Raw genomic sequence first — 25,963 nt, forward strand, 5'->3', positions numbered from 1 at the left:
AAACTTGCTTAAGGATTGCGCTGCGGGGCGGGGGGGGGCGCGTTTTGACTTCAAGAGGCCGCCAAGTTTCCCGCGCGCAGTTTCCTCGGGAGCAAAAGTTCCCGCCGTATATATCAAGTGAGCCTCGAGCAGGGAACGGGGCTGGTTCAGGGCCTGACGACTGAGAGAGAGAGAGAAAGAAAAGAAAAGGAGCCCAATTGCATTGTGAGGGAAAGAAAGAGAATTGAACGCTGGCGAGGGAGAGGAAGAAAACTCCCCGACGAGCCGGCGTCCCTCGCTCGGGCCAATGAGCGGCGCGCGGAGCGGGGAGCGTGGGCGGGGCGCGGGCGGCCTCCGCCTCCAGGGGAGAGAGCGAGGGCGGCCGGGAGGGAGAGAGTTGTTCTTCGGGCCGCGGCTGGAGGAACAGCTGCTCGGCTGAGGGGCGGCAGCAGCAGCCTCCCTTTTTCTGGCCGCAGCCCCTGACAGGGCTTTGCTCCTCCTCGGCGCATTACTCCTTCCCTCCTCCTCCTGCTTTTCTCTCTTACCCTCCCCATTCCTGGGGTCTCTTTCTTCCCCGCAGATATAACCCCCCGCCCTCGCCTCCTTTCTCCACCCCTCATTGTCTCGGGGAGCGCGTCGCCCAATTCCTCGAAGGGGCGGGCGGGAGAAACTTGGCTATGGGCGAGGACGGCGAAGTAGCGGCGCTTGCTGCGTCTCGGGGCACCTCCGCGTAAAAAGAGCGAGAGGGCGCAGCGCTTCCCCTTCTCAGCCCGACGGAGCGGGGCTTTCCCTGGGGCGTCTTGTGCGCGTGCAGAGCAGCACCGGCAAGCCGCCTCCTTTCGGGCTGAGGTTGCCTCTTCTTGCCCTGCTCCCGGGCGGGCGCTGGGTGACTTTCTCGCCGCCCCCTTCTGCTCCTTCTCCTCCTCCTCTTTCTGCGCTCTCCCAGCGGAGCCAGATGTGCGACCTGCTCGACTCGCAGCCGCCGCCCGCCGAGAAGAAGCTCAGCAGGATGAAAAAGTTGCGGCGAACTTTGTCGGAGAGTTTCGGCCGAATCGGTGGGTAAGAGCGAGCGAGTTAAGCCGGGGGATGTGGGTGGGTTAGGCTCGCTCAGCTGCGCTTAGGGCGTCTATCATCATTATTTTTGCGAGCCTTCCCGGCTGCGAGGGGCGGCATTGCTTACGTCAACGTTTTCCTTTTTTTAAGGGAAATTCTCTTATTCCGAATAGGATTTCTCGCAAGAAAAGGGAAACGTTGACAGCTATGCTTAAGCCTCGCTTGCTCCTCCTTGGGTGCCCTTGCCCCGCGAGGAAGCGCTGGGGGGGGGGAGAGAGCTCTTATTCTGGGTCGCTTTATGTGGATGAAGTCCTCTTTTTCTCTTTTGACGCCCCTCCCGCTTTCAGTTTTTTGTGCAACATCTGGTCGAATACGCAAAAGTTGCTGCTAGATCAGATTCATTTACACCCCCCCGCCCCCAAACCCAGATAACTGTCTCAATTAGAAGTGATTCCCAATTCAATGTATTTGGGCTAAGAGCCCTAAAATTTATTTATTTTTAAAAACGTCGAGTGTTAATGCTGGACACGTAACAAAACGTACTCTGTGTTGAGTATATTTTACATCGTAGGTTCGATGTTCGTGTATTGGAGATAATTTAAGATTAGTTATTCCTTTGCAAACCTGAACTAAGTTCTCTTTCGTTTAGTCAAGAGTGGTTAAAAGGTGACGCCCCTAATTCCTCCCCTTCACAAAAGTGCATTGAAAGTGGAGTAGTGATTTTTGATTCTATGCTAATTACTGACTGTGCTGGACTTGGGAGTAGAAGTTCCTCTGTATTAACTGGACCCATGCATTCAAATAGCCTTTAGTTATGGATTTGAGTGTTATGCTTTGGGAGGGGGGGAATGAATAGTATCTTGTACGTTGCCTGATGAACCACTTAATACACTGCATCAGCTTTTGCCAACCTAGTGCCCTCCAGATGTTTTGGCCTTCGACTCCCATCAGCCCTGGCATGGCAGCTGAGCCTGGTGGGAGTTGTAAATCCAAAACATTTGGAGGACTTCAGGTCTAGTGCAGGTTGCATTACACGTGCCTGAGGTTTGCACTGAAAAAAATGTGAACGAGATGAATGTGTATCATAGTAGCATACATTCACTGCTGCTTTGATTGACTGCAGCTGTCAAGTACATATATCATGGCAAACATGGATTTGATGCATGAGATGACCCAGTTAGAACATGCCCATTATGTTGTAGAAAGAGTCAGAGTAATGTGGGTCTGAATGGTTTATAACTTGAAACTACTCATATTGTGTGTAGCCTGGCTGGACCTTTCAGAGGCACCCTCTTCTCCTATTATGAGAAGGAATGAGTCACAAATGTAAGCTAATCATCCCCGAAAGATGAAGGTAACAAAGTGTGCAATGAATGAGCAGCAGTATTTGGAAATTATTTTGAGGGGTAACCTCTTTTGTGGAGGGGGTGTGTGCTCCTACATATCCACTATTAATATTGTTGTTATAGCAAAAGGAACCTCTCTATTTTATTAGGCCCTGTTCTGTAATTAAAAACCAAAGAGGGACATGCAATGCCACTTAATTACAGTACCTAGTTTCTGCTGGTGGAGTATAAATAAGTGGGAGCTTAGTTTTCCAGATGGCTTAGCTGTAAGGGAGGCAGTTGTTGGGATTGTGAATTAGCCGAACTGTCAGGTTCTGGTCCAATTTACGGATGCAAAGTTATTTCCTTTTCCTTTAAATCTTTGCTTAATACTGTTATGAATCTACAGTGCTGCTGGCTTGCTGACTCACAAAGGACTTGCAGGCTGACACACCATTGCGAGAGCCACACATATTTTAATTTCTGTTCTTGCATCTCCCAGCCATATTGCCAATTGGAAGTGACATAGGAATAGAAAAACGATGCCCTGTCTTCTAAACTATTCCATTCGTTTCTGTTATCTTAAATCTTGTGACCACTGTTTTACTTCACTCAGCCCCGCCTGCCACAGAGTTCTTAGTCATTTTTTTGGTATTTCTTGCTTTGTCCTGAATATCCTTTCTAGAGTACAGAGTGTGATTGTGTGGACAAAGGGAAGGGGGGTAAGGCTCTATGCTTGTGCAAGACACTTTACAGCCCTGTCTTGAACAATTCCAAGAACTCTCCCTACGTGCGTTTACTTGGGGTGAAGTCCCATTAATTCTCAAAGTGTGTACTGTATAGGATCGCAGCACAAACCCTCAAATTCTGAGCACATTTCTCTGAGAAAATTCCCCTGAACTCGGTGGGTGCTTGCTTCCAAGTCAGCTTAGGAGATGGGAGCCTCAGACCTTAGGGAGCACCCTGTCTACAGCCGTACACTCCTTAGCAGTCCTGCATTGTTCCCTTCTTCAGTGCTTTTGCCAGGGTGCAGTGTGAGGCTGATAATGCCTCTTGCTTCCTGGGATGTGGACAACAGAGACAAGGCTGTGTGTGTGTGTGTGTGTGTGTGTGTGTAAAAACCAGCCTGTTAGAATTTTAATTCATTGCCTCTGACCACTACTGCCCCATTGGCTGCCTAGAAAGGAATGCAGGCTGAAAAAGGGCTGCCCACCTCTGTTCTGAACCTGCCATCCTCATTACTTATGGCTTTACTTTATTGTTTAAAAAAACAAACTGGATAACTTAACAGGGCGATCATCTGAGAAAGTTTGCTCTGAAAAAGAGACACGCCCACTTCAGTGTGCCGTCAGCCTGATAGGGAAGCATCTGGGATCATTCAGCAGTGTCAGAAACTAAATGTAATAAATGGGGAAGGGCTGTAGGCAGGGGTGGATTTAGGGCTGTGCAAGTGGTGTGCATGCACTGGGCGCTCAGTCTGTGCACTGGGCTTTGGGAAGGAGGTATGAGGCTCTGATAGGGTCCCAGAGTCCTTCCTCTTTCCCAGAGCCTATGTAGTGCTTTCCAAGCACTACTTGAGAAGGAGGTAGGAAGGTTTTAAAGGTAAAGGGACCCCTGACCATTAGGTTCAGTCGTGACCGACTCTGGGGTTGCAGTGCTCATCTCGCTTAATTGGCTGAGGGAGCCGGCGTACAGCTTCCGGGTCATGTGGCCAGCATGACTAAGCCGCTTCTGGCGAACCAGAGCAGTGCACAGAAACGCCGTTTACCTTCCCGCCAGAGCGGTACCTATTTATCTACTTGCACTTTGACGTGCCTTCGAACTGCTAGGTTGGCAGGAGCAGGGACCAAGCAAGGGAGCTCACCCTGTCGCGGTGATTCGAACCGCTGACCTTCTGATCGGCAAGTCCTAGGCTCTGTGGTTTAACCCACAGCGCCACCCGCGTCCCCCATGGAAGGTTTTAGGACCCTATTAAGAGCCTCACACCTCCTTCCCAAAATCAGAGAGGTCTAGAGGAAATGGAAACTGTTGCTTTAGTTGTTGTTGTTTTTGATGCACTTTAAAAAAATAAGTTGGGGTAAACAAACAGGAAGGGTGTTTCTTGGTTTCAGGTGAGATGACTACTGATAGCTTTTGAGAAATCCCAGTCTATCATTTTCTACACGCTCCTCCTACTTATATTTATATTAAAGTATTTACTTGCTGCCCACATCCATATTTCTGATGTCACTAAATAGTTCTGGGGTTTGGAGTTTTGTTTTGTTTTTTTGACCGCCCGCCTTCTTGCCTGAAATGAAACCCTAGTTACAGCTTCTTTAGGCATAGGCTAACATTTTCCTGTAAAATTGTTTCCACTTTGCCCTATTGGCAAATGCTGAACTTAAAAAAAGTATGTCTTGACAGTATAAATGTTTCCTAGTCATTGCAAGCAGCAGTGACTTAGAAAAGGGGTGTAAAAGGATGTCTGATAGAAATATGCAATAAACTTCTGTTGGGATTACTTGGTGTGTATGTAATTCCTTCAAATTAAGGTAAAATATAAGACAAACTCGTATTACCTGACAACTCTGAATGCTTAAAATATTACCTTGTTTGGGATGGCACAAGGACTTGAGACCCCTTTGTTGAAGCTACAAAGTTAGATTAGCCATAGCAAGGAAGGATTTATTTTTTATTTTTTTAAATTTTTTTGGTAGAGGGTGAATAATGCTCTTTGAGATAACAAACATGTTATCTCAAACAAACTTCATCTGAGGCTTTTTGCAGATCTGGCACAAAACAGATAATTTGGATCCTGTTTTTCTCTCTGTGTTTGGCAAGTTAGCTTTCACACATTCCCAGTATCCCTTGCTGTTCTGCGGCTTGCTATCCACACTCTGGGGAGACCTTGAAAAGATTGTGTCTAGGCAGCATTTTTCTGTTCCTCCCCAATCACTTCTCCCTCCTCCAGTGATGGCCATTCAGAATGTCAGGGCAGGAGGGCCAACAGAGCAAAGCCAAGCCCAGTGACAGGCAGAGCTAACTATTTCTGATTTTGCTTCTATCCTCTTCTCCAAAGGCAACACAGGGGTTGACAGCCAGTTTAGCCACCTGAACTGGTTGTTAGTAAGAAGGCAGGAAGGGGGGTGGAGACTTGTGGGGCAATGCTCTTTTTGCTCTAATGGACCAGACACCACTGTCTTCCCTCCTCTGCCTTTTCCCATTCTGAACATGTGTTCAAATATTTCTGAACCTGAGTACATATACATATATTTTCTGGGAAGAGTGCAGGAGAAAATATTTATCAACCTTATCCAGCTAGTTACTATGTTTCACAATAGGCAAGAAGGAAAAGCTTGTGGATTTTTTGGGAGAGTTTAGAGAGCAATATCAATTTTCTTTTTTGTTGTTTTGCTTTTAATGCGGTCTTGTGTAAAGCAGCAGCTGCTGCTGCTGCTGCTGCTGCTGCTAACGACGATACACACACATATAAAAGCCAAATGTAAGTGCAGTGGTTATAGTTTCCCAGGTAATCCCCCACATTTGCTTTGTGGTGTCCTTGAGCAAATAACTTCTCCAAACTGGGCACGAGGCAGTCAGTGGTATTGCATTTATTTGGTTCGGTGCTGCCCAGAAACAAAAAGTTCAGGGTTGTGCTTGGGTGAGGAGATAGCGGAGATAGGGTTTGGTGACAAGCAACCCACTGAAACGGTAGACTGTTGACCCCACAAAATGTGCTCATGTCTGTAGGATTGACTGGATATGTACAATGGCTATATTTACTTGTCAGATTTTCCACGGTAAGAGGAAATCCCGATTAGGCCCACATGTGGACATGAGCAATGCTAGTTTCAGGATAAACTCCTGCCTAGATTCCAATACAGTGGTACCTCGGGTTACATACGCTTCAGGTTACAGACTCTGCTAACCCATAAGTAGTGCTTCAGGTTAAGAACTTTGCTTCAGGATGAGAACAGAAATTATGCTCCGGTGGCGCGGCGGCAGCATTAGCTAAAGTGGTGCTTCAGGTTAAGAACAGTTTCAGGTTAAGTATGGACCTCCGGAACGAATTAAGTACTTAACCCGAGGTACCACTGTATCTTGTGTTAGAATCCCTGATTTGTAGCAGTTCCTTAATTCTGAAGGGGGCGGGTTTGAGGCTATTTCTTGAATGTATTTGGTGCACCTATCCAGATGGATGATTTGGTTACACCTGTCCTTAAATTTGTTTTAGGTGCTTTATTGCTAAGCATTTGAGAACCAGAAATCCTTGTGGATCTACTGCAAACCATCTAGCAATCCGCTAGTAGGTTCTGATCTACCTTCTGCTCACCCCTTTCTGGAGTTCTCAATCACTTGATTGCATGAGCACACTGGAAATAAAAGTAGGCTGTAACTCTTAAGTTGTGACCACTGCATTGTGTTTAGGATTGAGGTCCATTCATTAATTATAAGAAGTTGAGAAGAGCGCAGACCTTGTAGGCCAGTGCTGTATCCTGTTTCCCACATTGGCCCAGCCACAGATCCCCAAGAAGCCACAGGCAAGACCTAAAGCCCTCTCAGGCTGTAGCTGGTATTTATTGCCTTTAATCCTGGAAATGCCATTTATCTGTCATGGCTAATAGCCATAGATAGGCCTGTTCTGCCTTTCTAAAGCTAGTGACCGATAGCTATTGCCCTATCTTGTTCCAGTGACTTCCATAAACGAATTGTGAATTGCGCCTGTCTGTCACCTGAATATTATTCCTGTTTCAGTTTCATTGGTGGCTAGCCTACAGTTCTAATATTCCTGGATAATGAAAGAAAAAAAATATTTAAAAAAGCAACACTATTCCCTCCCTCCCTCCCTAGTTATCTTTTTTTCCTCAAGTAGAGATAGGCAGCCTGTGGCTTTTGAGGCATAAGTGGCCTTGGGGGTAATTTATTGCATTCCTTTGCTTAGTTTGCAAAGGTGGAAAATGCATTGTTAGCAGGGAGGATATAAAAATGGGATTAGGAATGGGAGACAAAGGCAGAAAAATGCAGAGAGAACAAAACTCACTTTTGTCTCTGGTTCTTACCCTCTACTAGTACGATCCCTCCATATTCTGAGGAAATGCAGCTCATGAAAGGTTGCCCCAGGCACACTATAGACACCAAGGCTGCAATCCTAATTCCTGGGAGTAAGTGCCCTCAAGTGCCATTGGACTTCTGCGTAGATCTGGTTAGGATCTCACTGTAAAGGCACCCAACCACATCACTGGTTGTTTTCAGAAGTGACTCTTCTGAAAGCTTGAACATCACTTTCTTGGGCTCCTAACAAAACCCATGGAAGCTGTTTTAAGAGCATTCTGAGTAACTGCCCTACGTAAATTCTAAATATTTCAGAGACCAAATGGAATTAATTGCAGACTTCACATTCTGCTTGCACTGGGAAATTTAAGCATTTTAGGATTTGATCCAACTTTTGTGCCAGTTTGTGTCACAATCTACTTAAATACAAGCCTGTCTTCAAGGAATTTGGAGCAGCTTGTGCATAGTTCTCAGGTACGTAGTTTCCACCCAGCAATTTACAAGGCTAAACCTGCTTGGTTTCGTTAGCAGAATTGCATCACATGTTATTGGACTGGAATACTTTGCTAAGTTTGCAAGGAGGTCACATTTTAAGGATGATGATATTTGGCATGGTCTTGCCTGGTGTTTGAGGGCTGATGTTCAAAATCACTCAGTGATTAAAAATGCCACTTCACCGGGTGGGTAGTGAACACATGGTAGGTAGTGCGATTGCCCCTTCTGCATGGTTGTGCTAGGATGGAGATGTGCGGTCGTGCTTAGTAGCATTAATGCAGAAGAATAGACAGCTGCTAGAGATAGACAACAGATGATCTGTTCTCCCCTTATGAACTTGCTAATATTTTTTAGATCTTCTTCAGAGGCCCTGGTCTGGCTGCTGCCTCCTTCGAAGTTTAGGTGGGTGGCAATCGGGTGCAGGGCCTCTTCTGTGGTAGCTCTTGTCTCTCCAGAGGTGTCTGCCAGAGGGCTTGCTCCTCTGCATTTTAGGAGCTGGTTGAAGCCCATCTAACTGCAGTGCTATTGCTGCTGTTTTTTAATGCAGCTTTTTGGTTTATGTTTGTTTACTTCTCTTAAGACTGCGAGTTGTCCTGGGTGCATATGTGGAGAGGCAACATGTAAATGTTTTGAATAAATGCACCCTAAAGGCTTAAGTGTGTACATAAAAATATTTGTGTTTAAGGAACTCTTTATCTTTTGTTATGTGTGTTAAAGATCATGTATTTTGGTAGGAAGCTGTGGTGAGAGGTGAGCCAAGAGTGCAGGAGTTAGTTTAAAACTCAAGAATTTGGCTAGAAGTTTAATCAGCAAGGTGGTAACAGCTATCTTGTAAAAGCTGAGCATTTTTCTTTTGTATGCTAGTAACTTTGTTTGCTACCATCTAATTCAGCTGCTGCAAGTTAGATGCTGAGCTACAGCTGTTCTCAATTTCTCTCCTGTTTCACTCCCGTTGTCTGGGTGTTTAAACATAATGTGATTTTCTCACTCCTTGGTGATAAGAGTCTCTAAGCTGCCTTTCTGTGGAAAAAGCTATAACGTATAGCTTGAACTGCAGAAAAAAGATGCATTTTGATGATTTTATTGTTAAACTGTGAGCAGAATTGTCCATTTGGTCTAATGTTTTAGCTACAGTACCTAGCTGCAAGTGCTAGTTATCATACTACTACTAAAATTTGTCAATGTTAAGTTTGTAAATAGTCAGATGCCTTTTTAGCTATACTTTTGACATTTTTTTTACTAAAAAATTAAAAGTTAGGGTGGGCCATCCTTTACCTGCTGAGATGGAAGGAGCAAAGCAATGCAATGTGGTCATGCATGCATGACCCCCCCCCCCTGTTACACCTCATACCTGGGACCTGGAAATGCATCCTCCATATGTAGTCATCTTCTGTGGAATGTTTCTTCAGCCACAACATAATCTAGGGATCTTCATCTGACAGCAGATGCATCTGGTGGCTTTCCATTTACAGGGCACTCCCACAGAAAAGGCCCTGCCTCTGGTCGCCTGAAGTCCAACATTCTATAATGCCTCAAAGTCCTTGTCCCTGATATAAGTTAATGGATGTATTCATATAGATCAGGCATGGCCAAACTTGGCCCTCCAGCTGTTTTGGGACTACAATTCCCATCATCCCTGACTACTGGTCCTGTTGGCTAGGGATGATGGGAGTTGTAGTCCCCAAACAGCTAGAGGGCCAAGTTTGGCCATGCCTGAAGATGAAGGCACTAAAAAGGATATACCAAGAACTCAGGCCACAAGTTTCAATATAAGGAATAATTCCTACTCGAGAGTTGAAAAGAAAAACGTGTATATATTTAAATTTACCATTAGCTTCAAACTGTTATTCTTAGCAGAATATACACGTTTTTCTTTTCAACTCTCGAGTAGGAATTATTCCTTATATTGAAACTTGTGGCCTGAGTTCTTGGTATATCCTTTTTAGTGTATTTCCAACAAGAACTCCAATTTCTTTGAAGATGAAGGCAGGCTTTCACCTATCCATTAGGCAGCTACCCATTCTTCTTCCTTGTTATTAATTTTGAACCATTTATGAGTGGGCCATCTGGGACTTCACCATCTGGGTGTCCTCCACATGTTTTGGGCTTCAGCTCTCATCAGCCCTAGGCCATCTCCTCTGCATTTTTTAAAATTTTTTTATAAAAATGATATTTATTAAGATTTTTCCATTCTCAAAAAATCAAAGAAAAACACAAAAAAGAAAACAAAAAAAATTAAAAACACATAAAATTCAAAGTCCTTATTTTCAATGACATATTTTCCTGACTTCCCCACACCTCCCCCTCTTGTATTCCAGTTCAAATTGTTGGTTCAACAAGTTCTTATCCCCAATTTTTAACCTTTTTATATTTCATTCATTTTGGAAAAACCAATTTTAACTTTTAAACTTTTAACTTATAAACTTATAACTTATAACTTATAACTTATAAACATCAATAATTATACATCTGTTCTTATTCTTAAAGCCTTTTTCTAAAGTCGACCTAAATTCCCTTCCACGATTTCCTCAATTCTCATACAAATAACAAAACAAAATAAAAGCAAAACAAATTATAATTATGCACCCTTTGGATTCCCAAACTCCACCCCCCCCTTTCCCGGTTCCAATCCCCAATAATCGTCCATCAGTCAATCTACTCTCAGCCTGGGGATCTCACGTCCGAGGCTCTTAATTCTCTCTCAATTCCTCTCTGCCGGGTTTTTGGATAGTCCTTAGTATTAAACACCAAATCTCGGAGAAGCTCTAGTCCAATAAAGTCCATATTTCTTCCAACCAGACCTCCATACTCAAAAGTGGAGCCTAAGTCTTGTTTCTTACTCTTTTTAAGTCCAAATGTCCCGAAAGCTCCAACTTCCACCTTAATCAGATTTGTAATCCTTAGGTCTTCAGATCTCCACACAAGAAGATCTCTCCATTCTTCAGTCTCCAATTCAAACCAAATTTTCACCATCGAGTTCTTATTTTCCTTTGCAGCCATCATGCCAGGCCTCTGGCTCTCCTTTACCATCTGTAAAATTACAGCTCCTCCTTCCTTTTTCTCAGTAACAACATATATCTCCTTCTTCACACTTTCAAAGCTCTCAAGTTTCTCTTCTTGTTCAGCTGCATGAGCTTCCTGAGTCGGTTCCTTGTCAGATTCAATGAATTTGTTTACTGTTAAGTCCAGAGTTGTAACATTTGTAGCCAAAACATCAATTTGGCCTTGTAACTTTCCCAAGAGAACAAAGACTCTGTCCAGTTCAGCTTGAATTTCCCCTCCTTCAGCCATTCTTGTAATGTTCCAAAACCCCCTCTAGAGGGATTTTGGTTACTTAGTGTTCTTTCCAGTTCAAATCCAAAAATCAAATTAGTTTGTATCAGTTCTTCCTTGTTTTCAACAAAATATAGTCAAATTGTAACAAGTATAGCCAGCAGAAGCAACAGAAACAAAGTTCTCTTTTTCCTTCTGACAGCTAATTTGACAGCTGTCAAACTCTTCCAATACCTTCAACAGGCTCTCTCGCGGATCACTCCCGGGTCCGGGGGGGGTGGCACTTCAGCTCCCAAAATTAGCTCTTATCCTCCAGTAAGATTTCTTCTAGTGCCAAATCGTGAAATTAATGTCTTTTGCCAAATAATAAAAGAAAAAATTCTCTCGACCTTAGTTAGCAGGTCCTTGCTTTAGATTATTTACAGGAGGAGGAGGCTGACTTCCTGTTTACACCTCCCCCGATCGTACCTAATTCACCGAAAAATTTTCTTTAAAAATCCAATTTCCGTACTACTCACGGGTTGTTATTTTGAAGTCCAAATCACAAGAAGAAGTCAGCGCTTTCCGGCCATGGCAGCGCGGCTTCACTCCACAGGAGAAGCAGACGACTCACAGCACCGTGCCGCTCACCCCGTCCCCCATTCCGGAGCCTTTAAAAAGGCTCCTTTGCAGGTCGGGGGGGCGCAAATGGTGCCCGCCGAGTCACCAGGTTCACAGGCTTCTCGGCCTGTGATTTTTAAGGGTCTCCGCGTCGCCGCAGCGGGAAGACCCTGATCCTGTGGAGCCGATTCCCTCCGGAGCTCGGAGGGAATCCGCCATTAGCCGTTGGCGCTAACCCGGAAGTGCTGCCCATCTCCTCTGCATTTTAGTTGCCCAACTCCATGTGGATAGAAAGAGATGGAGATAAGTTATGGGGAAGTGTGGCAATACATTAAGCAAGGTATGTTATTGTGTAATTGTTGATTTCGTACAGATGGAATACATTATAAGTAAACAATGGATGGCAAGGGGTTCACAATAGACTTATTGAGCAATCAACTTCTGCCATTTCACTTGCAAGCTCCCGTAGGTGTGCTTAAATGAAAGCAGAAACGTGCAGATTCAAGTCCTGCTGAGCTAGAGGAGACAACTGAATGTTGTATTATAACTTATTAAAGAATTTTTTTCATGCTTGCTATGCAGTTCTACTAACCTATGAACATTTCGATTTTTTGAGTAAAGTGTTATGCAAGTAAATACTCAATAAATACAACAGGGGCAGGCAGTCCTTTTTTGTCAAGGGCTCCGTTCCTTTGGAGGTGATCTGTTGTGAGGTGCAACAGACAGTGGCAGGGGCTGGAGACAAAAGTGGGCAGAACCTTCTCTTTCTTTCTGTCCTCCTTTCTTCTATTTCCTATTATTCCTTGCTCCCTATATGAAACAGGGCCTGTAGATCAGAGGTTGCCTACTTGTGAAATGCAGATAAATATTTCCTCTAATTTCGCTCCGTCCCTGGCTCTTTGCTACTGATTGAAATACAGTGCAGATAACCAGTTTTCTTTTCTTTTTTTTTGCAGCCTTGAAGAAAGATGACAACGGCTTTGATGAGGTAGGTGAAATATTTCAGGCTGTTTTATTTTACTACTAAAAGTTGCAGTCGTTTACTTCACTGTCTTTCATTTCCCTTCTCTTCAGATGTAGTTTCTGACAAAAGACACTGAGATGAGTACTGGATTCCAAAGAGGAATGTTTATATATTTTGCCTTCAAATGAGAAAAGCCTAGTCCAACCTTTGCCAACCTGCGTGGTCTCCAGGCGTGTTGGATTGCTGCTCACATCAACTGCAGCCAGCTGATGAGAGCTTCAGTCCAAAGCACCTAGGACTTACCTGTTTGGCCAAGGTTGGCCTAGTGGTTCTTGTTGAAAACTAACATGAGAGAGATGTGCATGTATATATATCTCCATCTCCAATTTCTCCATGTTTGTTTATTTACAACAACCAATTGATGTTGGTTTGTTTTCATGCTCCCTATCAACCAAGTCCTCTGAGTGGTTTACAGAAGTTATGAATTGGTAAAATACAGAACCGCAATCAAATAACATCAGGACAAATGTAATTTATATTCCAAACTTTGCTATTCCGCCTCTAAACTTCCCGAGGAGTTTACCTCACTTGCCAGTACAAGTTTGGATCACCAAAAGATAGTTGCATATGAGTAGAGTGTCCCAAGTATTTCCTTTCGATTATGCATTTGTTTGGATCATCTGTTCATATGCCTGGTCTTGTATCCTCCTTTTATGAAAACGAGCAGGGATTCTTAATTTACAAATCTATATGTTTTGCTGTGAGTTCCATTTTTGTTACATTTATATCTTGCCTTTCCTCTGAGGAGCTGAAGGCACCACACATGGTTCCTCCCCCTCCATTTTTTACTCACAACAACCCTGTGAGGCAGAGAGGAGAAAGAGAGAGAGAGAGAGAGAGACTGGCACAAGACCAACCTGTGACCTTTGTAGCCTGGTAGGAATTTGAACCCACATCTTTCCAGCTACAGTGGTACCTCAGGTTAAGTACTTAATTTGTTCCGGAGGTCCGTACTTAACCTGAAACTGTTCTTAACCTGAAGCACCACTTTAGCTAATGGGACCTCCTGCTGCTGCCGTGCCACTGGAGCCTGATTTCTGTTCTTATCCTGAAGCAAAGTTCTTAACCTGAAGCACTATTTCTGGGTTAGTGGAGTGTGTAACCTGAAGCGTATGTAGCCCAAGGTACCACTGTATAGCCAAACTCTCTAACCCCACTAAAGAGAGAGAATACTATTCATGGGGAAAGACTTATGTTGTGAACCGCCCTGAGATCTACGGGTTTGGAGCAGTATACCAATTTAATAATTTATTTAGTTTTTAAATGCCAACAAATGCCTCTGGTGCTTAAAAACTTACACGGCTGCCCATATATGACCTGGTCAGGCTCAATATTCATTTACAAGGCCCTTAATAACATAGGTCCAGGATATATTGAGGACCAAATGATCCCTTATATCACTTCCCAATCACTGAGTTCCTTGGGGCAGTCTGGGATGCATAAATCGTAACAACTAGAGGCCATGCATAAAATGCTGTGAGCCCAAGACTGTGCGACTCCCTCTCAACTGAGATCAGACAGGTGCAGTTCTTGCTGAACTTGAAGTGCCATGACACAGGCTTTTAAAAAAATATCATTCCAGCAGGCATAGTAAGGTTGCATTCATGTGTGTGTGTGTTTTATGATTATTTTGCTGTTTTATACTGTACTGTTTGCTTTATGTACACTGCTTAGAAATGCTAACTATTAAGTGGTATAGGTAAAGGTAAAGGGACCCCTGACCATTAGGTCCAGTCGTGACCGACTCTGGGGTTGCGGCGCTCATCTCGCTTTATTGGCTGAGGGAGCCGGCGTACAGCTTCCGGGTCATGTGGCCAGCATGACTAAGCCGCTTCTGGCGAACCAGAGCAGCACACGGAAACGCCGTTTACCTTCCTGCCAGAGTGGTACTTATTTATCTACTTGCACTTTGATGTGCTTTCGAACTGCTAGGTTGGCAGGAGCAGGGACCAAGCAATGGGAGCTCACGCCATCACGGGGATTCGAACCGCCAACCTTCTGATCAGCAAGTCCTAGGCTCTGTGGTTTAACCCACAGCGCCACCCGCGTCCCATTAAGTGGTATATGAATGCCCTAATTCTTAATTAAGTAGAAAACCAGAAGTCCAGTCCAAAATGAACAGATGAAACTTGTGCTGGTTGGCAAGGAGAACTTTCAGTTGACTGGAACTGTTGGTTTGGAGAAATATCAGTTGATATTTCTTCTCCAGAAGAAAATGCACAGTAAGGCTCAAGACTGCTGTTGGTGAATCTGATAACTTGACCTCCTCAAAAATCTGGTCCTACAGGGCATTGAACCCTTTCACTTTTCCTAATGTTGTTCCTGATGAAATGGTTAGTAACCAGTGGATAATGGGTCCCAAGACTAGGTTTGCAGAACTGTAAGAATCGTTTTAGGCAAGGCAATCTTGACTCTCTGATTTAGGACTTTAAAATTTGAGCATCTGAGCTTTGAGAGTGATGGAAAGTGAAAGTATGTGGGCATGGGTGATGTGAATGTGAAATACAAAGAAATGGAATATGATACTCTGGAAATGAAACTTACTCAAAGATTAGGAAGTCAGTGAGTCTCTTGCTCGCTGAGCTTGTGGGTCTGGACATGTAGCTTCCCAGAAAGCACCAGAAATGGTATCTGAGCACAAGCACTATAAGTGTTTTGTTAAAAGCCTAGCTCATAAATCCTACAAATAAGCTTGTATCATACTGTTCTTTTTTATTGTATTAAAACACTTTCTTTCTCTCTCTCTCTCTCCACTGTGTTCTTAGTTTCCCCTCTTTTGAGGAGACTAGATAATTTCAAACAAAACTGACAGGATGTTAGAATTACTTAAAATTTCACAATACAGGAAGAAAATAGTAAAACACTTCATCAACTTCTTGTCTCAGACGGAATCTTATATTTTGAAATAAACAAAAGGTTTCAGAATCTTTTTGTGATTTTTTATTTTATTTTTAAGAATGCACTTGACACATTTAGTAGATGCTTTCTTAGGCATGCGCTGCCAGAGTCTGTAATGCTAATTGTGAAAATAAGAGCTTCTAAAAGCTCTGTTGCTCCTACAAGTGAAGTGGAAGATAATGAGAGGAAGGAAGCGCTTTAGGTGATATTTAACCTCTGTCCTCTCTCACGAAAACCGTGGTAAAACGAAAGCCTCTTAATTTGTTCATGATTGTATATGGGCAGGGGTGTGGAACCTTGGACTGTGACACCAATTCAGTCTCCCATAGTTTTCTGTTTGGCCCTTGGCATTCTCCCCAGGTCACCCCTGTCACTCACCCTCCTCTGCAGCCTCCTCCAAATTCTTTTGCATGTCTGGAACGTGTTCTTGGACTGTGATTGGGCCTTTCTACTTGCCTGGATGTGGATATATGTGCAGGGGCAGGGATGTAGACATCTCTGGCCTCTGCATGGTTGGAATACAGCCTTTTGTCCAAGGGTAAGTTGCCCACTCCCTTCTGCACCTGGACCCAGCCACCTCTGGCATACTGCCCCTGACAGGTTGCCCACAAGGGAATGCAGCCCTTGGATTGAAAAAGGGTTTCCCATCTCTGACATCTGGTATTCATTTAATGATAGTAGTAATTCACACCCCCAAAGTGCTTTTGAGTGTTCAAAGGGCTTCGCATGGATTATTTTAGCAATCCTAATAAAGTGTGAGGTGGGGGTTGGCCTTGTGCCCATTTTGTGGAATTTCGAGGAAGACCGAGGCTGAAAGAAACAGTCACTTGGTTAAGGTCACCTAGTAAGTTCATTGTTAAGGTGAGATTTGAACCGGCTCTTGCTGCTCCATCCACCTCTTGCGCCATCATGGTATTCTGCCAGTGCGTTGGCGTCTGTTTTTGTATTTCAATGGTGTGGGTTCAGGGCATACGGGTTATGTAAGATTGGCAGCCCTGTGCCCTGTGGAAGCTGTGTAGGGTTGCTGGATCGTGCGGCAGATGATTTCAATCTGCATAGCTGTGGGTTGTCTGAGAAACTGCTTAAGATAAGTGCCAACTCTTGATAGATTATTTGGCTAAAATGGAGTGGACTGTGTGTAGAGCATAATTACTTCTCTGCTTTCTTGACATCTTCCTTTCTTGCTAATGGGTTGTATTGGAGTGGAATCTCAAACAGCTGCTTTGAATGGGGCATGCATTACAGGCTAAGGGAGGGCAAATTATGTCCCCGTCTTCCCTGCCGCCCATCAACAATAAAGCAGGCAAGGCACTAAATTAAAAGTTTTTATCTGCCAGAAGATTCTGGGAACTGTCTTTTACTTATTCTGTTCCATCTCAGGTTTATTTTGCTTTGTTTTCAAAGTGGGGTCAGGAGAACCAGTCGCAGAGACTGGCTGACCTTTGTGATGGGGGGCGGCAGCGAAATAGCTGATCTCTTAACCTCTTCAGTGGAAGGCAAGATGGGCAGCAATGAACTTTTTTGCTGTTTCTTTGCTTTATATAGTAAGCTATTGATTTTTACACACAAACAATGCTTCATCGGTGAAAAGGAGGTCGTTCTTCTGCCCCTGTGCATCAGGATGCCGATGTAGAGATTGAGTGTGTGGGGAGGGAATCAGTGAAGTGGAAAGGGATCTGATATGAATAGGAAGCACAGATTTTAGTGCACTGTGTAGGAAATATAAAAAAGAATGATAAATGGGCCTGCAGGGGGTGGGGGACAGTGTTAAAAACACAGAGGATAGTTCTGAGCAATTCAGCTGTCTAGGTTCTCTGGAAGTGATATGTTTGGAGTGTATAGAATTTGTCTTCCATGCATGCAAGTTTGCTATCTTGAGGGCAGGAGTGGAGTTAGTACACATGGTCTGCAGGAAGTAGTAAGTGCATAGCTTACAGGTTCCTGCAGGGCTTTAAAATTATTATTATTATTATTATTATTATTATTATTATTATTATTGTTATTATTTTATTATTTATTTAAAAAAGGATTTCTGAACAGGTAACCGGCTTCTAACGGTAACAGATTATATCACACTTCCTGGAAATAATGTATTGACAGGATGTGTTGGGAGGTGATGTGCACTTTGAAGTAGTTGGTAGAAAGACAAGTTCATAGAAGTAACTTATTTTACAGTCAGTTAAATGACTTGAAGTTACTGTAATGACTTCTCACCTGATTCTGAGAGGCTAGGTAGTATAGAAGCTTGAAAAATAAATGTCCACTTGTGCCATGAAAATACCTGTTTACTTTAATGGATGCTCCGTTTATGAATAGTTTTTAAACAACCAACCAATGGGTGGGGTTTCTATAGACACAGATACCGTATTTTTCGCTCGATAACACGCACCTGACCATAACACGCACATAGTTTTTAGAGGAGGAAAACAAGAAAAAAAAATTCTGAATGAAACAGTGGATGTATCATTTTTGTGCTTCATGCTGCGGCCACAGACATGTGATTTGACGGTGAGTTTGGGGTAGCCCAATGCAAAGATCCTGAGGATCCATGTGGATCCATGCTTTGTAACCACGTTTTTGTACCATTGCAGCCCCAGGCAACAGTGGGTGCGTGATTTTTTTGGTGCAGGCTGTAGCCATGGACATGCTATGTGATCTGATGGTGAATTTGGGGTGACCCAATGCAAAGATCCTGAGGATCCATGTGGATCCATGCTTTGTAACCACGTTTTTGTACCATTGCAGCCCCAGGCAACAGTGGGTGCGTGATTTTTTTGGTGCAGGCTGTAGCCATGGACATGCTATGTGATCTGATGGTGAATTTGGGGTGACCCAATGCAAAGATCCTGAGGATCCATGTGGATCCATGCTTTGTAACCACGTTTTTGCACCATTGCAGCCCTGTTTTTGCATCAGATCATTGCTATGTGATCTGATGGTGAATTTGGGGTGACCCAATGCAAAGATCCTGAGGATCCATGTGGATCCATGCTTTGTAACCACGTTTTTGTACCATTGCAGCCCCAGGCAACAGTGGGTGCGTGATTTTTTGGGTGCAGGCTGTAGCCATGGACATGCTATGTGATCTGATGGTGAATTTGGGGTGACCCAATGCAAAGATCCTGAGGATCCATGCTTTGTAACCACGTTTTTATACCATTGCAGCCCCAGGCAACAGTGGGTGCGTGATTTTTTTGGTGCAGGCTGTAGCCATGGACATGCTATGTGATCTGATGGTGAATTTGGGGTGACCCAATGCAAAGATCCTGAGGATCCATGTGGATCCGTGCTTTGTAACCATGTTTTTGCACCATTGCAGCCCTGTTTTTGCATCAGATCATTGCTATGTGATCTGATGGTGAATTTGGGGTGACTCAATGCAAAGATCCTGAGGATCCATGTGGATCTGTGATTGGAACCACGTTTTAAGTAGGGAGGGAAGGAAAAACATAGAAAGGATAAGGAGCGCCGAAAGGGGTGTGCAGAGAGGCAGCTGGCTAAGAATGCAGGAGAGGGGTTTTACCGGAGGGAGGAAAGGAAGGCAAAAGTCCCCCCCCCCACAAGCCAGCCAGCTCTCTCTCTCCCCCCCCCCCAACCTGCATGTTGCCTGCGAGTCCCAGACGCACGGAGAGGAATTAGAAGGCAGGGCGCTCTGCTTTCCACTCTGCTTGCCTGGAGGGGAGGGGTTTTCTCTGCTCTTTGTTCCGTTTGAGCAAACACAGTAAGGAAACATAAGCAGGTGGGCAGTAAGACCCTGAGGCAGAGCTTCCTCCTTTCAAGGCTTCCCTTCTCCGGACGATTTGATTTTTGCCTGATTTTTGCCTTCACTCGCGCTTGTCAGCTCCAGGGACCACACATTCGCTCAATAACACGCACAGACATTTCCCCTTACTTTTTAGGAGAAAAAATCTGCGTGTAATAGAGGGGAAAATACGGTAAATCAGACCCCACATACTGGGAATGGTATACAGTTGTACCTTGGTTGACAAACGCCTTGTGACTCAAACGTCTTGGCTCCCGAACGCCACAAACCCGGAAGTGAGTGTTCCGATTTGCGAATGTTCTTTGGAACCCGAACGTCTGATGCGGCTTCTGGTTGAGTGCAGGAGCTTCCTGCAGCCAGTCAGAAGCTGTGCTATGGTTTTCGAACATTTTGGAGGTCAAATGGACTTCCGGAACAGATTCTGTTCGTCAACCAAGGTATGACTGTATAGTGGTTGACTTTTGTTCTGTCACTGTGGCCACACCCACCACTGGAATGCAGGCCCCTCCAGAAGGTTTCCTAAGAGTAAATCTGCTTCTCAGGCTGAAAAGCGTTCCTGATTTACTTGTATTTACAAATGCTGCTCTCTGGTGTGGTTTGCTGTTCTGCTTAGAACTGTCTTACTAGGCTTCACTATCTCTGATTGTTTCACTATCGCAACTACCTCTGTGGGCAGAAGTAATTGCTGTTGTTCATGTTTTACAGGGTTGGAACGGAGACTAAGAGAGTGATTGCCCAAGACTGCTGAAAGGGATGTGGTGTAGCATTTGAATTTCTGAGCTCAGAAATGTGTGTCTGGCTCTCTTGATGTTGTTATATACTTACTGATCTTCAGTGTATGCCTTGACTGTTCACGTTCGCTGATAAATAATATATTCAGTTACGGAAAACAAAGGTAGGAGGTGGTAGAATACTGCAGTAAATTTAGCAGCTGTGATAGCACTGTTTGCTCTGCAGTTAACAGGTTTTTGCATGACTTGCTGGAATCCAGATTGCATTACAGTATTTGCATTGTCCTGGGATTGGATTCCAGTAGCTGCAGCATTCCATGGTATGGCAGCTAGGTCCTTGGTGCTGATGTCTGAAGTGCTTAGCATACATATTTGGAAGCAAATCCCACTGGAACATTTGACAGAACCAGGTTCGAATTGTGCTCTAAAATGCAATCTCATTCGAACCTACTATTGAGTAAATGTTGGACTAAAACTACATTTAAATCAACCAGCCTTTCTTTCATATTAGTGTAAGGATTGTCTTGAAATCTTGCTGTATACTCTTAGTCAGAAGAAATGCAATTCTTTTCTAATGAAGATTGAACGTTCTTCGGACAGAGTTGCCAGAGTTGAAGACTGGGAGATAAACTGGGACCCTCCTGACTTACCTTTGGAATGTCTTCACACTGAGGTCAAGGTCTTTGCTAACCTGATGCCCTCTAGATGTTTTGGATTACAACTCCCATCAGTTGTGCTGGTTGGGGCTGATGGAAGTTGTAGGCCAAAATATCTGGGTGATGGGGAGGCAGAACTAGCAGATACAAAGCCATTGTCTTGGAAGTGACATCTTATCAGTAGCTGCTAGTCATGATGGCTCTACAAACATCTGGATCTCAGAGGCAGTCTTGTATACCCCTCAGCACTTGTTGTGTTGCTTAGAAACTATGGGAGAGGGCCATAGTCATCATGTCCTGCTGTACTGGGATCTTTCCAACAGGGCAGCTAGTGGTCGGTTGTCCTGTAGAGTGGAAGAGATCTTTGCCTGAGCCGCCCTCTCTCCTCTTATGTACTGTTGAAACAGTGAAGGGCCACTAAAAGCCTGTTGACTCTGTCTCAACATGTTTTGTCATTCTCTTGGAATACAGGCAGACAGAGAAGAGGCATCCATGTTTTCCTGGTATGGTCAGATAAAGACTGTTCTACTTCTCCTTCCCCAACCTGGTGTGGTACTTTCCAGGAGCAGATAACAGAATGGATGTATTTTCTCCAAAATACTAAATGCGGTGAAACCTGACTCCCAATTGTTCCCAAGCAGACGTTTTATCAAAATAGCGTGGATCTGTTTAGGCATAACATCACAAGGTTTTCTTCTGTCTTGTGTAAAGCAAAGGCAAGAACAGAATGAAATGTCAATAGAAGCCAACTCCATCATGGGAAAACACATGGCAGATGTTGAAATGGTTTCTAAAATTTTGTAAAGTTAACAAGATAGTGGAAAATCCTAAGGACTGTGGAAATGCGAGCAAGAAATAAGCTGCTTTCCTATTGGGATAAAGCATGGTGACCTTTTCCCTATTTGATCAGCTGGGTTGTGTGCATATTTCTGCATGGGAAGCTAAAATGATATCAGAGTTGCAGATGTGTCTCTGTCCCTGCCCAGTGATTTAGTGACCTCTAATAGATTCACTTGAGAAAACTCTTGGGAGTCTTCAATAGGGACCTTTTATATGCTTTTTGAAAATTGAATTTAGTCACATTTCTTCCTGTTGACTGTGCAGTCAGGGATGCATACCAAAGGGACCACAACTTTGCATAGGATTACTTTTCCCTGCAGTTTCTCTTAAGTCCCAGGACAGGGCTTCCCAAACTCTGGTCTGTCTGCCACCTCTGGTCGGCAAAGCTTCATTCAGATGGTCTGCGGTGCCTGGGGAGAACCAGCGGGAGCCATGCATCAAATAGTCATATTTGTAATTGTATTTTTATTGCTTCTTTTTGTTTCTTATATTGTGTTTTAAGATGGTGTTCTGTGGAATTCAGATTGCAATACAATAAAACACAATATAATAAATAAAGGAAGCGATAAAAATACAATTAAAAATGACAGCATCTTGCACAGCATAAGCTAACTCTTCTTTCTGAAGAGGTGAGACTTGTATAAAAAAAGTTTTTGGGGAAAAAATATTTTCAGCAGAACTCAATTGGCAGTCACTTTTTTTCAGTGAGGTCACTTGCCTCATGAAGAACAGCTTGGTTCTTGTGTGGTTTCTTGGCATCAACTGTAGGCAGGCAGCAGAGGCCTGTAGAAACCTGCATCTGGTTGGAGGCTTGGAACTTCTTGATCTAACCACTAGGACAAAATCCTTTAGTGAAAACAGATGTGGATTGATATATTTTATTTTTTAATGGCTGAGTTCACACGTGTTAAACCCTAGTTAATGTTTAACTATGGTTTGATGCAACTAACATCTTGCAGTGCAGACTAGCAGCACGTATGCTAGTGTGCACTGTTTAATAGTCCCTGTTTTGCTTCTCCACCCCAGACTTTGCCAGGAGCAACACAGCCTTGGCTTGTCATGTCATCTGTACCCAAGCTCATGCTTCCAAACAAACCATGAACAGTAGCCAGTATTTGTTCTTAGCTTGCTTCTAATGATTTGTTTTAGGGAACGGCATTACAATCATGTGTACTAGCATGCTGCTCCTTTGCATTAAACTATAGTTAAACCATTTGCATTAAACCATCGTTTAACATTAAAGCATGCATTAAAGCGACATTCAAACACATCCACTGGATGCATTGAATACGGCGGTTTGGTACTCTTGTATCTGGGTGCATAAAAAGCAAAGACAGCTGTGTTGGCCCATAGGAAATGACCAACCGAAATATAATAAAACAGTTAGCAAGGTTTTGAGTTCCTCAGAACTGTTCTTCAGCCTAAACATTACGCAAAGCAGTGGGTGGTGAGGGCGAAAAACAAAAGAAGCACAACACCATCGTGGTTGTATGTTGCAGCCACGAGGTCTGTGTTAACACTCTATCTCAAGATGGAAATTGCAGATGGATGCAGTTTGCCTAGAAAACTGTTGGCACAAGAAACTGCTGTCAAAGCTGGGTCTATCTCAATATTTAATTCTAAAGATCCTTGTATTTTGACCTCCACCCCCCAATTCCAGAATCAAGCTTTGTACAGTCTGGCTGCCTTAACATTTATTTGGAAAGAATAAATGGCAAAAGCTACAAAATGAGCTTTCTTAGGTCAGTCCAGCTCTTCTCCGTGCTCTCCCCCCACCACCTGGCAAATACTCCTTAGGGTCTTTGGGAGGCTGTGTTGCACTAAGACCTCTGATATTTGCCGATACCATATTTGCTTTCTTATTAAAGCAAATTCCACTGGCTTCAGCCTCATCGCAAATCCTCACAGCTCAAAGTATTAATCGGGATATGATAGCTGAAGGTAGCCAAATATTTTTGGACAGGCTATGATCTCTTTCTGGCTAGATCATGCACCTTGTTCAAACTGTACCATACTAAATTGTCTCAGCAGCATAGCTGCTAAAACCAGAACAAAACGGATAACAATTGCCATGTGTGGAAAATTATTAAGGCTCCTTCCTCAGTTATGCCTGAATACCGGTGAAAATTCATTATGGTCTATAATAGGGATGTATCTGGTAGTTAAATCTCAGACTGACCATATTGGTAAAACCAATTGTAAACTTTTATTTTTTTGTGGAGGTAGTTTTGCCTGAGGCAAACTGATTATTGTATTAGGAGCTTCACAACGGGCATACAGTTGTACCTTAGAAGTCGAACGGAATCTGTTCCGGAAGTCCGTTCGACTTCCAAAACATTCAGAAACCAAAGCGTGGCTTCTGATTGGCTGCAGGAAGCCAATCGGAAGCTGCGGAAGCCCTGTCGGACATTCAGCTTCCAAAAATAGTTCGCAAACCAGAACACTCACTTCCGGGTTTGCGGCGTTTGGGAGCCAAAACCATCCGATAACTAAGCTGTTCGAAAACTAAGGTATGACTGTCTTGCAATATGGTAACTGTTGGAAATTTTATTAGGGTGCAGCAAAAGTTTCTTCAGAAGTAGTATCATGGCTACCTCTTTCGAGGCAGTTGGAACCACCACTCCTCTTCATGTAACGCACACATAGAACCTCCTATACTCCTTTGGCAGAGTCTAATTAAGGTGTGTGTTAAACAAATGGAGGCTGCACATCTCAAAATCCTCTCTCAATTCCTCAGGCTGTAATACCTGGAATTCTTCTGGAATACATAGGAATACCATGACCAAGTTGTGGCATCCAAGTTAAGCATTTTCAGCATTTGCCATCATATCTCACAATGGTTTATTTTTATATGCATTATATTGCTAGCTGTTTCTTTCCTTATAGAAATCACTTTAGGAACTGAGACCACTACTGGGCGGGGGGAGTTGTGCTTCAGTTGTTGTTGTTATTTAGTCGTTTCCGACTCTTCGTGACCCCCTGGACCAGAGCACGCCAGGCACCTCCCGCAGTTTGGTCAGGCTCATGTTCGTAGCTTCGAGAACACTGTCCAACCATCTCGTCCTCTCTCGTCCCCTTCTCCTTGTGCCCTCCATCTTTCCCAACATCAGGGTCTTTTCCAGGGAGTCTTCTCTTCTCATGAGGTGGCCAAAGTATTGGAGCCTCAGCTTCACGATCTGTCCTTCCAGTGAGCACTCAGGGCTGATTTCCTTCAGAATGGAGAGGTTTGATCTTCTTGCAGTGTGCTTCAGTTAGCATACCACCATTCCTTCCACCCCGAAATCCTCATAGTTCAGTTAGTTTCCTTTATGTGCTGCTATGATTTGGTTCAATAAGGAGCACCCCAGGGAAGTTGGTGGTAATCACACAAAGTGTATGACCTTCCTCAAAGCTCTAGAAATACCAAATGTTCCCTTCCTTTGAAATTAAAAATCTGCCTTGTTGGCTGTGTTGTTTCCTTTGTGTTGATCTTAACGGCTGTGTGCAGTTTTCATGCTAGCTCATGCAAAAAAGGAAAAGTTTCTACTGCCAAACATTGGAGCTGGTGAAATTAGATTTCTGGGGCTCCAGATTTCAGTAATCCCCTTATGGTGGGATGGAAAGAGGCAGTGCTTGCTTATGCTTAGAGAAGGAAATAAACACGGATGCTTTTTCATAAAAGCTATTTAATCAAATCTGCCTTTGTGCTGTGAGTTCATTAAAATGTTTTGGTGCATCTTCAGATAGGAGAACTTCAAAGGCAAAATCCAATTTCTACTGCTTTACCTTTTCAGAATAATAATAATAATAATAATAATAATAATAATGCTGCCAGCAGTTTCAATTATGTTTAACCTCTTGCTAGCAACACCAGGGCTGATTGTAGCGGACGCATTTGCAAACAAAGGAAACCTCCTGCGCAGTTGTGACCTTGTTTGGAAATGGATGACCATGTAAAATTGGAGCAATGTTTTAAAAACAGTTGCAATTAGCAGTTCTTAATGCAATGCTCCCTGACCTGGATTGCAAATGGACTTAAAACTTTGCTGAAAATCATTATCCTAAACAAGGCAGGTATAGTCTACAACTTGCGTGATTCCTCCCATGGCCCCCCTTTCTTCATTCTAATGGACATGTTGCAAGGCTTCATTTTGCTGTATCCGCCTCATATGTACATTATAATGTCCTTAATATGATTGCTGCACTATTACCTAGCTGAGCTCTCATTTTCTTCCTTTAATGAGCTTGGAATATCTCTCTGCAGTAATCTAAATTTTACACAATTGTTGTAAACCTAAGTAGCAAAAGCTTTGCTG

General features: G+C 43.7%; 1 protein-coding gene across 3 annotated transcripts in view; it reads left to right on the forward strand.

The window, feature by feature from the left end:
• Positions 1–365: 365 nt before the first annotated feature.
• CDK14 (cyclin dependent kinase 14) overlaps positions 366–25,963 on the forward strand; it is a 226,584-nt gene continuing 200,986 nt past the window's right edge. For 2 of the 3 annotated variants that reach the window (XM_053410262.1, XM_053410267.1), the window contains exons 1-2: positions 367–1,034; positions 12,713–12,744. In XM_053410262.1, the coding sequence (XP_053266237.1) occupies positions 935–1,034; positions 12,713–12,744 (132 nt within the window). In that variant the 5' untranslated portion in view covers positions 367–934. Of the gene's footprint in view, positions 1,035–12,712; positions 12,745–25,963 lie in introns of all 3 variants that reach the window. The other variant, XM_053410263.1, reaches the window with a different exon arrangement.

The sequence above is a fragment of the Podarcis raffonei genome, chromosome 12 (assembly GCF_027172205.1).
Source record: "Podarcis raffonei isolate rPodRaf1 chromosome 12, rPodRaf1.pri, whole genome shotgun sequence".
Classification (NCBI taxonomy): domain Eukaryota; kingdom Metazoa; phylum Chordata; class Lepidosauria; order Squamata; family Lacertidae; genus Podarcis; species Podarcis raffonei.